Source organism: Capricornis sumatraensis, chromosome 7, assembly GCF_032405125.1.
Source record: "Capricornis sumatraensis isolate serow.1 chromosome 7, serow.2, whole genome shotgun sequence".
NCBI lineage: Eukaryota > Metazoa > Chordata > Mammalia > Artiodactyla > Bovidae > Capricornis > Capricornis sumatraensis.
The window spans coordinates 24,662,968-24,679,780 of record NC_091075.1 but is presented as its reverse complement, the minus strand read 5'-3'; the positions used below and the strand labels follow the sequence as shown (position 1 = coordinate 24,679,780).

At 37.4% G+C, this 16,813-nt stretch overlaps 1 protein-coding gene across 1 annotated transcript; it reads left to right on the top strand.

Moving 5' to 3' along the window:
* The first annotated feature begins 2,160 nt into the window (after window positions 1-2,160).
* CISD2 (CDGSH iron sulfur domain 2) lies at window positions 2,161-14,336 on the top strand. The gene is made up of 3 exons (XM_068975135.1): window positions 2,161-2,315; window positions 11,628-11,842; window positions 13,309-14,336. The coding sequence occupies exons 1-3, from the start codon at window positions 2,213-2,215 to the stop codon at window positions 13,396-13,398; spliced, it is 408 nt and encodes a 135-aa protein (XP_068831236.1). The 5' UTR covers window positions 2,161-2,212; the 3' UTR covers window positions 13,399-14,336.
* The last annotated feature ends 2,477 nt before the right edge of the window (window positions 14,337-16,813 follow it).

Sequence of the window (16,813 nt, the reverse complement as noted above, 5' to 3'; positions counted from 1 at the left end):
AGGGTGGTAGAAATGAAGTGGAAATTAAAAAATAAAGCAAAACAGGACTTAAAATTTAAAGCAAAGGGAATGTAAGAAAATGTTCCCTAAAATGCACAATAAGGGTTTTTTTAATTGGTGGGGTTAGGAACTATCTCCTTTTATACATTGTATATATACATATATATAATTATTTAATGGATCAGAAATAGCTAATGTATGTCTACACATCTTGAAATTTTAAGACAAAAGAAAAAAAAGTTTCATCCATATAGACTTCTATTCACTGCATTTCTTCTACTTGGATAGCAAAACAGCTATCCACTGCTCAAAGAAGTCAGTCACAAAAGAACTACATAGAGGATAACTTAACTACATAGAGGATAATTTCTTTTATATGATGTAAGAACATGTAAAGGAAGAATAGTGCTGGTGGTGGTAAGGGGATGTGATTAGTAGGGACATAGAGAGACTCCATGGTGTGTTTGGTGTTTTCTGTATATGTGGATCTGGGTGTTGGTTACATTGACTTGGTCACTTGGCACTTGAGCATTCTATTATATACCTCTTAACTGAGGTATGTATCTCTTAATCCTTTAAAGAAAAACTTCTTAGAGGCCTCAGGAATCTCACTTAACACAGCCTGCTTTGCTCCTGTCAAGACAACAAAGCCTCTAAATAAGAAACGAATATTTAGCGGCCTCTCTAAGCTTTCTTCCCCTAATGGCCCCACTCCCGCAAACCACCCTGCCTCAACCACCTCCCAAAACAACAGTCTTAAGGACAAGGCAGTTGAGCTCATCATTTTCAGGATAAACAAGCTCCAGGATCCTTCTTCCACTAAATCAAAAGTAAGCTCCCAGGAGTAACCTGAAAGGAATCTGAATGTAAACACCAACCTTTCAATCATCACTTCTATACTACCCTAGCTCATGAACATGAATCTGTATCTAAACATCTTGGTAGAAATTTCCATTATAATTTTACTTGGACAATTTTGACCAGGGTAAAATGACAGAAAATCAATTTATCTAGATTTCAATTAATTCTCTTACTGAGGATTATTTTTTTAGTGAAGGACGATAACAAATATTAAACAGTCCAGAGAATGAAAAGTTGCTTTAAAAAAATTCCTTTTCACTTTAGGATGAAATACCAAGAGAAAAATTTTTTAAAACTTACATATTAAAAATTGGTTGTTACATTTTAAGTCATACAAGGTGAAATACTGGCCCTTGTGCAGTTCATTGTTCTATGTTGTCCGTCAAGCAGGGTTCAGAAAGGAAATAAGGCTGGGTTATTAAGATACAAATACACAACGTGCAATCAGCAAGTGCATTACTTTGGATACTTTAAAAACATGAAACAAAGTCATGTCAAGGAAGGTGCTTCAAGGGACTGAAGCTATCTCCTATTTTTTCGGTGTTAATAAACCTAAATAAAAATTAAAGCTCTCCAAGGATACTTTAGTTTGCAGCAGAAGCCCTACAACATGAAATAAGGGAAACCCTAAATCTTCATATTCTTTCACCACTTTCCCAGTTTTAGTTAACCGGAAAAAAAAATTTTGATCTACAGAAGAATTATCTACTGAAAATAGATAGCTAACTAAGGACTCTAACGGGTCTGGTCTGAGTCAAGGCCTCGGAGCAGGTTGGCACTAAACACCCTAGGAGCAAGGTTGTGAGTAGTGCCTAGTTTAGGTATCTTCTTTCTTTAAAAAAAAAAAAAAAAAGCCAGATTTGTAGAGGGGAGAGAGCGAAATTAGGCGCTGCGGGGTTCGGCGGAAAGGGTGCTCTAAGGAGAATTTACAATTCTGGGGTCGTGGCCCGAGGTAAAAAGCGACGCCCGGAGAAACTCACTTTTGAAAGGCACCTTCCGGTTACACAGCACTCTCACGTGCTTTACCTCCTCGGACACAGTATCGTTTCTTGGGCCTTCGGACGCGAAAGGCCCACCGTGGAGGCCCTCTTCCACCTCAAGACGCACAGGCGGGCCTCGCTGCCTGCCCCACGGCCGCCCGCGCCCCTTCGGCCTCCGCGGGGCGCGCACGTCACCGGCCCGCTGCCAATCGGCGCCGGGCAGCTCACCTCTCCGCGCTGGGGCCCCCAGCCCCGCCCCGGCCTGGTCCCGGCAGAGAGCGCCGGTCGACCGCTTCCGCTCTGGGCGCAGGCGCAGCAGCTCCGCCGGAGAGCCGCGGGAGTCGGGCGAGGAGCGGACGCCGCCGGCCAGGATGGTGCTGGAGAGCGTGGCTCGCATCGTAAAGGTGCAGCTCCCTGCGTATCTGAAGCGGCTTCCAGTGCCCGAGAGTATTACCGGGTTCGCCCGACTCACAGGTAATCCGAGCCTTCAGCCGGTCCCCATCCTTGCGAGCTTCCCCAGGCGGAGGGTGGGGGCGGGCATCTGAAAGTCCTCCGGCCGAGGGGCGGGGCGGAGCCTGGCGGGTGGCGCGTGACCTGGGATCCCACTCCAGTATTCTTGCCTGGAGAATCCCGTGGACAGAGGAGGCTGGTGAGCTAGTCTGTGGTTTCGCAGGGAGTCGGACAGGACTGAGCACAGCACCCCCACTACCATTCTCACTGCAGTCGCGGAGTAGGTGGGCACGCGCCGGCCCTGCATCCTCGGAGTGTATGTGAGGCCGCATCTTGGGACTTGGCGGCGCCCCGAGCTTATCTTCATGTCTGTCTGCAGTGTCTTTCCGTGTTGAGAGACCAGGTTTTTGCAGAGAAGGTGCTGAGTTGGGAACAGGCCCATTTTTTCATCTCCGTCGCTCCCTGCAACGTAGCTGGTTTATTTTAAAGCAGGAAAAGTCGTTATCCAAGGCTCAAAGTCTCTGTGTATCAGGCCGTCCCAGCTCTTGGCTGAGTTTGACCCACATAGTGTGGGTGTGTCTGTGTGAGAGAGAAACACACATACACATGTATTTGGTGGTTTTATTTACTAACAAAATTAGACAATTCCAGTTCCATGGGGGAGTGTCAACCTGTTACGGGGTCATTTGAGGTCATCACCTTATCACGGGCCTGGAAGCAGTTTAGTTTACTCGAGTTGGAGGAAAGATACTTTTGCTGGTATGACAGACCAAAAATTAGAAAGTGAAATTTACTGATGACATGTAACATTTGCACTTAAGTTCCCTCCTTTACAAAATAGAACCCACAGCGCGGGATTTCATATCTAAAAGATGAACATTTCCAGAATGCTGCCAAAACTTGGAAGATTTTGTTGGGTTCTGAGCCTTACAATCCAAGTGAGATATGGGTAAGCCAGACTCAGGGACTGATTAGGATGATGGTGGGGGGAGGAGGGTGGGGAAGGCGGTTATTGATAAAGCAAACATTTAACTCATATGTTCTGACTGATTACCAGGGAATGTAAGCATGAGTTAAGATAATTTTGAGGTAAATAGGGCTGCTTCTGGAGCAGTTTAGACATCTACGGTAGCTGACTTAAAATGCAGTATTTGGAAGGCTGACAGGTAGAAGAAAAATAAGATGTATTTTGTGTAGACCAGAAGACAACTAGGGCCAAGTTAGTGATAGTTATTTGAACATGGATTTTAGTTGCATGTTAAAGGAATTCTTTTTTTTTTTTTAATTAGAGAATACTTTACCTTAATAGGGTGCTTTGAGAGCTATCCCCTCTCAGAGATTTAAAAAAAAAACAAAAGGCGGTGTCTGATGGTGGATAGGCAAGATGTGGTAAACTAGATCTAAGTCTAGTCTAAATCTAGAGATTCTTTAAATAATAATCACAGACATTTGCTTTGTCGACAAACGGATTATGAAAATTTAACATTTTTAGGTGTTAAAAGGTTTGACAGAAAGCATGTAATTGAATAGAAAGAGTGGTAACTGAGTAATAAACACTAAAAAACAATCTACACATAAGTAGTAACATGGAAGTAACAAGATGGAAAAGTTTTCAGATCAAGTGTTTGTAAACATCTTAGTTCTCTCTTGATTTTACTAGTTTATTCGATAGATTACAGCAATTATGTAAAATTTTGACTTTTTCTCCCCTTATTTTTTTACATCACAGTAGTAACCATTTCCCTGCACCTGAAAGTTTTGAATGTTTTTAATATATATATTTTATTCATAATGTTCAGTGGGTAAGTAGCCCTATACCAATTATTTTTTCCCTCTTTAAATTATACCTTTAAATGTATTCATTAAATGGTAATAATATGTCAAAAGGATATAATCATTTTTTGACATTTGTTCCCAGTTGCCAACTTACTTTCTTAATAATCTGTGTAAATTAACTGATAAGTTTTTAGCAGTCAAGAAAGAAAAAAAAAAAAATCCCCTTACTCCCATGCCAACCTGTGCATGCTAAGTCAACTCTTTGCCACGCTATGGACTGTAGCCTGCCAGGCTTCTCTGTCTGTGGGATTCTCCAGGCAAGAGTGGGTTGGCATTTCCTTCTCCAGGGGATCTTTCCAACCCAGGGATCAAACCCAGGTTTCCTGCAGCTCCTGCAGTGCAGGTAGATTCTTTACCCTGAGCCACGAGGGTGAACCCAGTTTAACCTTAATTATGTGTGTTGATTCTGATTGTGGCTGGTTTTATATTAAAGTTTTCCATAAATAGACTGTAGATGAAGGAGATTGGAAGGTATGATATTTGACTTAATGACGAAGACTTTCAAACTTTTTTTTTCCCTCTCAAGAAATTCTGTCCTATTAAGGCATTAAGGAAACTCAACCTAAACCTTTTCCCTCTTGAGTAAATAATATATAGTAGTTTCTTCTTTGATGCTCTTCAATACTTAATGTGAAGAATGATTCTCAGAAATAGACAACTCTGATAAATATCTTTATAGTGCATATTTAACCTGTCGCATTACAGTGTGTCTACATTTTAGTTCTCATTGTAATGTCCATTTGTTTAGGAAATGATGTTTGTAATAATTACTTTACAAAAAACGAGACAGTCTGCTTTGCACTGAACAATGATAATATAACAGTTGCAGAATCTATTTTGGAGCACTGTGGAAGAAAAACTTCAATGACCAATTCGCTCTCTGAGCTGTGTCTCTTGATTAGATTGTATTAGCTAATGACATTTGGATGTCTTGAAGGAACTACTTTTAGAATCCATCTTAGACCTTTTTTTTTGTTGAAATAAAAACCTGGAAGATAACTTTTCAAAATAAATTATTTAAAATGTCTACCAGATCAAAAATATTTTCATTTCTTCTGTATGATAATTAGAGCAAAAAAAAAAGTTACAGTTCACATTATTGCTGCCTATTTTTCCATCCCTATTTAGATCGAGTGGTGTTTTAAAGCAATCGACTCTCTCATGATGACTCTGCATTCTTAGTAAACACTGGGAGATCCTTAATTACTGTACAGTATTTATAGACAGCCCTTACCTGTCAAAACAACTTTGTCAAAAACCTGTCTTTGTTTAGGTTACATTGTTGACAATGAGGCTTTTAAGGTAAATTAGTATAATTCCCCCTTTGAAAGTATATTGTATTCAAATATATTAACCTTTAAAAAAGCTTTCCCTGTCATACAACCTTTTAAAATAGAATAACAAAAAGCTTCCCATTCAAAAATCAAAAAAGTTTACTTATAGATTGAAAAGCTAGTTGTGAAACTTTGAATGTACTAGTTCTTCCCCACTTAAAAAGCTAGTTTCTTTGAAATGTAATGGTTTAACTCTTAAAGCAATGAATCCTTGGACTGTAATATTTTTCCCAAAGTAAGACAAATATGTCAGAGCTGACACCTTCAAGAGGATTAGCTCTAGAAAGGACCAATTTTAAGTAAAGAATTAAAGAAGTGGAACAGAATTGAAAACATATATCCACAGAAGGACTTATACAAGCATGTTCATAGCAGCCATATTCATAATAATCCCAAGTTGGAAGCAGCCCAGGTACCCACCATCAGGAGAGTGGATACACAAATAATGGTATATTCATGGAATGGAGTACTGATTAGTAATAAAAAAGAATGATTTACTGATTTACTGCATGAATCTCAAAAATTTTATAAAAAGCCTTTGTCTATAGGAATCAGTGGTGGGGAGATAGACTGGAAGGGGGCTGTGTGATCAGTGGTGGGGAGATAGACTGGAAGGGGGCTGTGTGCTGTGCTTAGTCGCTCAGTTGTGTCTGACCCTTTGTGACTCCATGGACTGTAGCCTGCCAGGCGCCTCTATCCATGGGGATTCTCCAGGCAAGAATACTGGAGTGGGTTGCCATTTCCTCCTCTAGGGGATCTTCCCGACCCAGGGATCGAACCTAGGTCTCCCACATGGTGGGTGACTTCTTTACGGTCTGAGCCACCAGGGAAGCCCAAGAAAATTTGAGTAGAGTGGGTAGCCTACCCCTTCTCCAGGGGAACTTCCCAACCCAGAAACTGAACTGGGGTCTCCAGCATTGGAGGCGGAGTTTTTACCAGCTGAGCCGGTAAAGCCCAAACCCAAAGTTTTTTCCCCTCTTCCGAGGTAGACCAACTAAATTTAAAAGTCAGTGTAATTAAAAAGCTTTTATGGAGAACAATTTTGATGTCATTTAAAACATTTTCTTCCATGTAACCTCTCTGCAATTTAGAATTCCTCGTGTCATCTAGTATTTGTTGAGCACTTACTGTGGGACAGGCAATGTTCTAGATACTGGGACACTGTTCTGTTTATAGCAGTGAGTGGAAAAATTGATTATTAATTTCATTTTATTGGCCCTTTGGTCCTAAGTAGTCTTTAAGTGGTAATAGTAAAGCCATCCATTAAAAATATTTTATTTTCATTTTTCTATAGTTAGAAGTGAAGTCATTTCTATGTTTTACCCATATTGATACATTAGAAAATAATTATGAAATTATCAGCAATCAAGTTACCAGTGTTATTTTTATGGGATCATTATATGCAGCCTTTTGAAAAGGAAGAATAAACAGAGCAAAATAGAAATGAACAATGTTACCAACTCTTGACTGGTGGGATTACAAGTTATTTTAGTTTTTATACTTTTTAAAATTTTCAGATTTTATAAATTAAATGCTATTTCTGGTAATCCTTAAACAATTTTAGAATGTACTGTACAAAGTACGCATTAAACCTAACAATTAGTAGGTAGTAGATTTCCCTTTTGGAGAAGGCAATGGCACCCCACTCCAGTGCTCTTGCCTGGAAAATCCCATGGATGGAGGAGCCTGGTGGGCTGCAGTCCATGGGGTTGCAAAGAGTCGGACACGACTGAGCGACTTCTTTCACTTTTCACTTTCCTGCACTGGAGAAGGAAATGGCAACCCACTCCAGTGTTCTTGCCTGGAGAATCCCAGGGATGGCGAAGCCTGGTGGGCTGCCATCTCTGGGGTCGCATAGAGTTGGACACAACTGAAGCGACTTAGCAGCAGCAGCAGCAGATTTCCCTTTAAAGTACCTAATATATCTGCCATAGCTCAATATATATCAAACAGGTTCATAAGAGATAGCCAATCTTAAATTTTTAAAAAAAATTTGTTTATTCTATATTTCATATTTACCAAAAATCAGCTCTAACATATAATTTAAATGATTTAATTGAGCTTTATAGGCTGTATTATTTTCCTTTATAATTTTTCCTGTACTTAAATTGAAGTTTGTCATCTTTAAAAGTAAATTTTCCTACATAACAGTGTTGTTTAAATTATTTTGCTGTAGGAAATAATAGTACCTTTCATCACTGTATTACTACGATGTTTTACCAAGGAATTAAGTGTTGAAAGAGCAACATTTTCTGAAGTAAATTTTGAAACAGCATTCTATTTATTCCCTGAAATTTGTAGGTTAAGATAGGGAATGTTAAACTTAAGAATCTAAGTTAAGGTTATCATCTTTACATGTTCATTCTTTTAACTTTTTGACTTTGATTTACTCAACCTCTTGAGACTTTTAAATTTTGTAGTATACATAATAATACTTAATGTTATACTACATTCAAAAACATTTATTGAATAAGTACTGGTTCAAAATACTATACTGGATGTTGGGGCCAATAACAGTCTAAGACATTTATTGCCTGATCTGGAAGATAAGTGTAAATAAATAATTACAGTACAATGTGAGTGAGAAAGGGACTGACATTTACACTCTAAATGTCATTTATTCATTCATTAAGTTAAGTCACTTAAATTCATTCATTCGTTAAGTCACTCATAAAACATTTACGAGGTTCTACTTTGTGCCAGGAAGTAGAGCTCCTTTTCTTATAGGATTATGGAGGAATCAACTTTGTAAACAGAGAACAGTAGTATGATAAAAGAAACTGAGGAAAAGGGGCTTGAAAGCAGAGGAAGGAGCAATTAATTTGCTTTGTGAAATTGAGAAAGATTTCCCTGCTGGCTCAGATGGTAAAGCGTCTGTCTACAATGCAGGAGACCTGGGTTCGATCCCTGGGTTGGGAAGATCCCCTGAAGAAGGAAATGGCAATCCACTCCAGTACTATTGCCTGGAAAATCCCATGAATGGAGGAGCCTTGTAGGCTACAGTCCATGGGGTCCCAAAGAGTCAGACAGGACTGAGCGACTTCACTTTCATTTTCTGGAGGAAGCAGTATTTGACCCTAGTTTTAAAGGGTCCACATAAATGAGTCAGGTAGACCACAAGTAGAAAGGCATGGCAGACAGAAGGAATCCCTTATGCAAAGGACACAGGAAACCTGCCACTAGGTAATCAGTAGCTTTGGCTGGCTCTAAGTACAAGAGGGATGGGATATTTGTGGGTGTTGAAACTGTCATAATAGGCTTCCCATGTCATAGACATGGTACTTTGTGGAACCTGTTGGTCTACAGCAGCACCATCCAAAAGCCTTTTTGTGATGATGGAAATGTTTTCTGTGCTGTCAAACATAGTAGCCACTAGCCACACATAATAGCTCTGGAGCTATTAAAATGTGACTAGTGTGTCTTAGAAACTAAATTATGAATTCTACTTAACTTTATTTAAATAGCCACATGTATTAATCATGTTTTTTTATGTTCTATTTTTTATGATTGGACATCTTGGGGGCCTTGCTGGCCAGGGAGGTTTGCCCCCTCCCCGGACTAGCTGATGCCAAGAGATAGTAAACTACTTGCTTGTGAGCATATTTTTCATATGCAAACCAACCAATCCAAAGCCTACACTTCAAACACCTTTATCTAACTCTCACTTACCAAGCAGTATTTACCCTGCCCTAAATCACCCAATGGAGAAGGCGATGGCACCCCACTCCAGTACTCTTGCCTGGAAAATCCCATGGACGGAGGAGCCTGGTAGGCTACAGTCCATGAGGTCACAAAGAGTGGGACATGACTGAGCGACTTCCCTTTCACTTTTCACTTTCATGCATTGGAGAAGGAAATGGCAACCCACTCCAGTGTTCTTGCCTGGAGAATCCCAGGGACGGGGGAGCCTGGTGGGCTGCCATCTATGGGGTCACACAGAGTCGGACACGACTGAAGTGACTTTGCAGAAATCACCCAAGGCCAGATATGAGACAATTAAGGACCACCTCTATAGCCCAAAGCCCACTGAAATTATTCAGGCTAGCCAATACTAAACTGCTTACTGTGCCTTACCTTGCCTTTTCTGTAAACCACAATAAAGGCTTGTGCCCTTTTCTCTCACCTTGCTCCTGACCAAGCCTCATACTTACCTATATGGTCATAGGTGGCCTGTTGTGCTCCCTCATCTTGTGAATCGTAAGTAAACTTTTCTCTCAAGGTAGTTGTCTCCATGTCTGTCATCTTACCATATCTGATTATAACAAAATCCTGGGTCCAAACAAAACAGTATGGCTAGTGGTTACTGTCTTGGACAGCAAAGATCTATAGATAGACCCTTCACCCCAGGAAACAGTTCTTTTTCATTTTCAGAATGTTAATTCATTCAGAGTGTTTCTGTGGAGTGTCTCCACTTTTGTTAAGAGACTAGAACAGATCAGCCTGACTGGCAAGATCTTACCCTTACAGAATTTCATTCTGGTGACTGAAAGATTATATCCCCAAAGATTTCTGCCATGTAGTATTGTCAGGTTGAGTCGGCAAAATGTTTTTTCAGAGGAGCTGCTTCCAATCTTCAGAATCTTAATAAAAACTACCATTCACTTTTATCTTCTCTGTGCCAAGCACTCTTATAGGTGCTGCACATAATGTAAATAGGTTTTTTCATCTAAAGCTCATAACAAACCTTTGGCATGGTGTTATATCAAAAATAGCTTCATTTTTGAAGAGTTAGTATTAAGCCAGCCTTTTAATAGTTGAATAGTAAGAACAGTTATTTCTGGAGAGTAGTTTTACTGAGAGAAGAACAGATAAAATTTTGGCTCTGTTGAATTTCATTCATAGTGACTGAGAATAGCCTTTGTACTTAATTTCCTGGGCTAAACCTGCTTAAGCTCCAGTTTATCCACATGAAAAATGGGAATAATAATGGTGCCTACTAAATTCAGTTAACACAGTGTTAACTGAGGTATTACAGTTGCACTCTTAGCATAATCAGTTCGTTTATTATTAAGATTTATTAGCATGCCTTAGCATATGACCTTCAATTTTTCTTTTTCTCCGTTAAGCTATAGTGTTTATTAGCAAGGCGTCAGGTTAGCACTCAGTGAATGATGACAAGTGATAACTCTTAAGGTCAGAAGGGATTCCCTATGGAACCCAGCAGAGGCAGCGTACTAGCCAACATTTGATAAATGCATGCTGAAATATAAATATTTTGGCTCCTTGGTGTGTTTCTCTGTGAAGACATAGGGAACATATCATTTATGTCACTTATATTCCCTGTCCCCCAATCAGTGCTGAGTACTACAAAAGGCTTTAATGAATACTTATGAAGTAAGATGTATCTACTAATGAGATTATTTAGTATGTGAAAATTTCACCTAGCTCTTTAAAATAGCTTTTACACAACACAACATTTAGATTTTTCTATAGGAATCACACTATGCCTTACCAAAACTATAAAAATTAAAACATTGAAGACATATTCTGTCTGAAATTATAAATCAGTGATAAATAGTTTATAGGAAATTCTGTTGTATGATTTTAGACATGGTGGAAATGTTTTCTAAACATATAAAATTGAGTTTTATTTATAATTATGGTGATTGTAATTCCTGAAATAAAACTAAACACAAATATACTAAGTGAAGATAATGAGATAGGGTATTGGATAGAGGATTTATTTCTGAAAACTTTGTTTTCCAGTTTCAAAAGTCTCAGGGCAGGCCACAAATAAAATAAAGTGGTCCTAGGTACTGGTTCCTTGATATTTATTCACAGTTTTACAGATAAGGTAAGAAATTAAAGTGAGAAGTACAGAATAAGCTGAAGGGTGAGACATGCTATTTAAGTTCTTTTTAATTTTTTTTTTTAATTTATTTACAGTAGGTCCTTTTTTGGGGGGGAATCAATGAAAGTTTATTAATTTATCATTAGCAATTGGAATAAGCAGTTATTTGGTATTTGTACCCAACAGGTATTGACCTAGGTAATTTACATGTATTATTTAATTTTAAAATATTTTTGTTTCATTTTTAACTAGACTACAGTAGGTCCTTGCTGGTCATCTGTTTTAAACATAGCAGTCGGTACATATCAGCCCCAAACTCCCAGTCCATCCCTATTTGAGTCCTTTTTCAGACTCTTAACAAATCTGTATTTTTAGTTTCAGAATGGCTTCGGTTATTGCCGTTCCTTGGCGTACTCGCACTACTTGGCTACCTTGCGGTTCGTCCGTTCCTCCCAAAGAAAAAGCAACAGAAGGATAGCTTGATTAATCTTAAAATACAAAAGGAAAATCCCAAAGTGGTGAATGAAATAAACATAGAAGATTTGTGCCTTACTAAAGCAGCTTATTGTAGGTGTTGGCGCTCTAAGACGGTAAGCTGTCCATTTACACATACACTAAAACTTGTGCAGTTAACATGCTTTTGCTTCTTAAATCCTCAGTTTTGAGGTTCTGTGAGATGAGAGACTTTTCCAGAGTATTCAGCACTGAAAGTCTGTTCTAAATTAAAGTTTGCCTCTTCTGAGGCAATATACTTCCTACATTAGAAAAGTTAGAGCACCACAGAAACTTAATTGAGCAAGTTACTTAATCCTTAATCTCTGTCAGTTTTTAAAAATCTGATAATATCACAAATTTTTGAGGATTTAGTGAGATGATGTGTGTATAGTACAGTGCCTTCTATGTAGTATGAGCTAGTGAATGGCAGCTGTAGTTATGGATGATTTTGAATATGGAAATAAAAAAGGAATTTGGTAGATGCAACTAGATTATCATATGATGTGAATTAAGGCAGACAGAAAAATACCATATAATATCATATATGGAATCTAAAATAAGACACAGATGAACCTACTTATGAAACAGAAACAGAATCAAGGCAGAGAACAGACTGGTGATTGCCAAGGGGGGTGGGGTTGGGGAAGGGTAGAGTGGGAGGTTGGGGTTAACAGATAAAGATTTTATATATAGAATGGATAAATGACAAGGTCCTACTGTACAGCATAGAAAACTATTCAGTATCCTATGATAAACCATAATGGAAAATAATATTTTTTAAAAAAGAATGTATATATATGTATAACTGAATCACTTTGCTATACAGCAGTATTTAAGACAATTTGTAAATCAATTATATTTCAATTAAGAACAAATAAATAGACAAGGAGGAGGAGTTTGGAATGATACATTGTAAGTAGTTGATGAGATCTGTTTTCTTCTGCTACTTTGGTTATATGCTATTTGAGACTTTAAGTACAATAATGTTAATCATAGCATCATTTATAATAAAATCTTAGAAACAATCTAGATATCTGATAATAGAGGAATGATTAAAGTATCGTATAATATAAGAGTGCACATAGTAAATAGAGGAAAAAAAGATACCAAATTGTTAATTATTACTTATGAGTAAGTTTTTAAAAATATATTTTAAAATGTTTTTTAAAGTATTATAATGTGCATGAGTTTTATAGTGAGAAAACATGAAAGAATTTAATTTGAATTTAAATTACATCCTTTAAAAATTTAAAATAATTGAAAAGATGAGCTTAGAGTCAGAGCTGTATAAAAAATAGGAACTTATTTAAGACTATCATATTGACTTGTATGGAATCATCCAAAGCTTTTAAAATCTGCCAAATAATGAAATATTTAAATGTTAGGTTTGCCATAATATTGGAAGGTAGTTAGCTATAGAATATATCTGTTGCTCAGAAGAGCTATCTAATGTGGTTTTTTTCCTCCCAAAGTAATGGACTTTCTTTATAAGAGCATGTCAAAAATATTTCTACTTACTGACTCATTTGAAAAATAACATCTGCAATTTTTTCCTTTCTAGTTTCCTGCCTGTGATGGTTCACATAATAAGCACAATGAATTGACAGGAGATAATGTGGGTCCACTAATACTGAAGAAGAAAGAAGTGTAATAGTAATGAATTAGGATGGAATTCAATTCTGTGCTGTAAAAAGTTATAACAATATTTTTGCATTCTTTGTTTATAGAAGATCTTTCAAATGGTAGTCTTAATTATTGCTACTAGTCAAATAATTATTTCTGCCAATTTATTTTCTTTTTACACTACTGTTTATATTTGATACTTTGTATATTCAAGCAGTCTTTATATAGAAATTACAGTTCTTCATTCTGACTTCAAAGAATTAATGTATCTTCCTACAAAAAAAAAATCAACATTTTTAATTTTAATTAATTGAGAAAGTTTTGGCAGTGAGTGCAAAGCTATTTGAACATCAGTATTTTCAACAGAATCTATACTTTAAAAATGTTTCCCTCCACTATTAAATATGTATATATTTAGTACCCTTCTGTTTTGATCATTTGCAGTGATTTTTTTCCCCCTTCCATATTTCGTTCTTTTTAGATCAGTAAGAAAAATGTTGCTGTCAGAATTGCTTGAGTTTTCAAAGAGAAAAACTCTTTACTTTTTAAATATTGTTCTCTATAAATGTGAATATCCGAATTTCAGAAAAAACAGGAACTGGGTATAAAACATTTCAACAAGGAACAATTATTTACATTATAAAAGACTTGTTTATAAAAGGTTTGTTTGTATCTGTTTACATGTGTTGTGTGTGTATATGTCACAGCCGTCTGACTCCGTGACAAAGTCAGGTAGGATGGCAAGAATCCTTAGAGCTAAACTCATGAGCTGCTGCAATTTGAAGGTCAGTTAAAAATAAAGTAAATCTGGTACGGCTGGGTCCCTTTGCTGTTCACCTGAAATTATGACAACATTGTTTGCTAATCGGCTGAACCCCAATATGAAATAGTTTTAAAAAATCTGAATTTATATTAATATGATAATAGTTCAGTGTTCAAAATTGTATTGTATAAACATTTTTCTCTTTATTACAGTGTAAACCAGTAAAACAAAATACAAAAGGTTTGCAAAATAAACTTATTGGAGAATCTTTAAAACTTTTGTAGTTTTTTAGCCTGAGTCAATTTAATTTCATATTACAGTTCTTATATTAATAGCTATCCGTCAGTCCACTGTGCTTTCTTTATATATGAAGACGGTTCAGGAGGCAGTGATACTTAATTCTTCCAATAACCATCAAAGCTAATAGTTACTGTGCACTTATGTAACAACACTGCACTAAGCATGCTACCTGGATTTTTATGAATAGTTTATTGCATGTAATATCAAAGCTATTGATTTAGGTGATCTTGAGTTTCTCGTGAACAACAGCAGGAATTTTTAAGTTAGGGTTAGAAATGTAGGTATGGTTTTGAGAAGTTTTATAAGGTGTATGTACAAAATTGTTGCTCTTCTGCTGTGAGTAGGGAGAAATACAACATTGCTCTCACTTTTGGTATTTTTTTCCCTAAGACCTTTTTCTTCAACACCCTTCTGAGGCTTCAACTGTCAGATTAACCAGTTATTTTTCCACAGTTGATCACAAGACTTGGGGAAAAAGCTCCTCACCGAGACTTTGCATAGCCTGGTCCATAATGCTTTTCTAGAAAAGCGTTCACTGCAGATCAGAGCAACATGGTTTTGTACATGTTCCAGTAGTTGTCATTCTTAGATCTTACAAGAGAAGGTCAAATTTTCTCCAAATGTGGAGATTAGAATGAAACTACCAATGTTAAACTTGTTAGGTAGGAACATTTTTAAAAATTGAAAACTTTTTTCATCTCATAAAAGGTAATTCTAATACTCCAAAAATAAGGTTACACTCTTGAATAAGATTTTTTTCCTACCTACATTTTCAGTTGTTAAAATTGGTTAAAGAAAGAAATGACCATCAACACTAATGACCATTTCTTTCTTTAACCAATTTTAACAACTGAAAATGTGGAGAAGGAAAAAAAAAGAAGAATACTCTTGAGTACGGTTTTTTTCTCCCCACACTTGCACCCAAATATTTTCCCACATGTGCAGCTCCTTCAGAAGCCCTGGGCTGGTAGTAAGTTGTTATTTTAATTACCTCTTTACGTAAGCAGTGTTACCAGTTGCTATCACTTCTTTTTGTAAGTTCACAGAATTCTGTCATGTCTGTCTTAAAAAATTGACATCTAATTGAAATCTAATTGCATGTAAATTGATACAATGGAGGATACAATGGAGGATATGAAATACATATCTTGGGTTCCTAGAACATTCTAGGAACAGCCATATTGTTACTGTCACATTATAATCATTTTGAGGACTGCTGCTCCCTACCCAGGGAACTAGTCAGTCATTGCCTTACTCAGACGTGAGCACCACCATTACATAAATAAGTATCCAAAACTGTCGAGCAGGACTTGAGGAATTAGTGATTCATTCTTACAGGTAATTAAGCAAGTTACATTATGAAAAGCACATTACAATTCAGTTTTGAGTTCAGTGTTTCATATGATGATTCATTACATTGCTTATGTATTTTGTAACCTAATTTGTTAATAAGTTTATGGCAAGCTAATTAAGCCAGCTGCTGATCTATATAGTTCTGTCTTCCTTACTGTAATCCTATAGTCTTACATTAGAAACCTGCTATTACCTTGCAAAGAGAGTTTCAAATGGTTTTAAACAGGGTTCTTAAATTATGATAGATATTTTATTTACTACTTACCAGAAACATCTAACTGCCTTTACTTGTTTAGAATTCAGTTGTGGAGCATTACCAATCCTGAGAAGACCAGGAGAGCTCTTACTGAGGCTTATAGACTTTGTTTAGAAGTGCTCGCAGATCCCCATCTTCAGCGTCTGCTTGTTCTTGTGCTGTCCTAAGTCACTCAGTCATGTCTGACTCTTTGCAGCTCCATGGACTGGAGCCCACCAGGCTGCTCTGTCCATGGGATTCTCCTGGCAAGAATACTGGAGTGGGTTGCCATGCCTTCCTCCAGGGGATCTTCTGGATCCAGGTATCAAACTCACATTTCCTGCGCTGGCAGGCAGGTTCTTTACCACTAGCGCCACCTGGGAAGCCCCAGCTTGTTATTACTTCACCCCTAATTCTAACAAGTTTGTTTATCTGATTTCTGCTCCTGAACAAATCACAAGTATCGACAGGGTCCTTCTAGAGTCAGGTAAATAATAAAATGTGACAGCTGACAGCAGGGGAGGGAACCAATGTGAACAGTAAAAGTGTAGCAACTTGAGAAAACTTAAAGTAGAGTCCTCCACAACACAGTGCCTAAGAGCATCACTGTGGTCCAATTATACAAGTGATGTTTAATGATGAATTTGTATCAAGATGGTGGTCATCTGCATATCTGAGGTTATTGATATTTCTCCCAGCAATCTTGATTCCAGCTTGTGCTTCCTCCAGAACAGCGTTTCTCATTATATACTCTGTGTATAAGTTAAATAAGCAGGGTGACAATATACAGCC

Bases quoted from the DNA above. Each gene is read 5' to 3' on its own strand.
- CISD2 (XM_068975135.1), top strand. From the start codon at position 2,213: ATGGTGCTGGAGAGCGTGGCTCGCATCGTAAAGGTGCAGCTCCCTGCG. The intron at 2,316-11,627 runs GTAATCCGAGCC...CTGTATTTTTAG, and splicing joins CGGGTTCGCCCGACTCACAG to TTTCAGAATGGCTTCGGTTA. The intron at 11,843-13,308 runs GTAAGCTGTCCA...TTTCCTTTCTAG, and splicing joins GGTGTTGGCGCTCTAAGACG to TTTCCTGCCTGTGATGGTTC.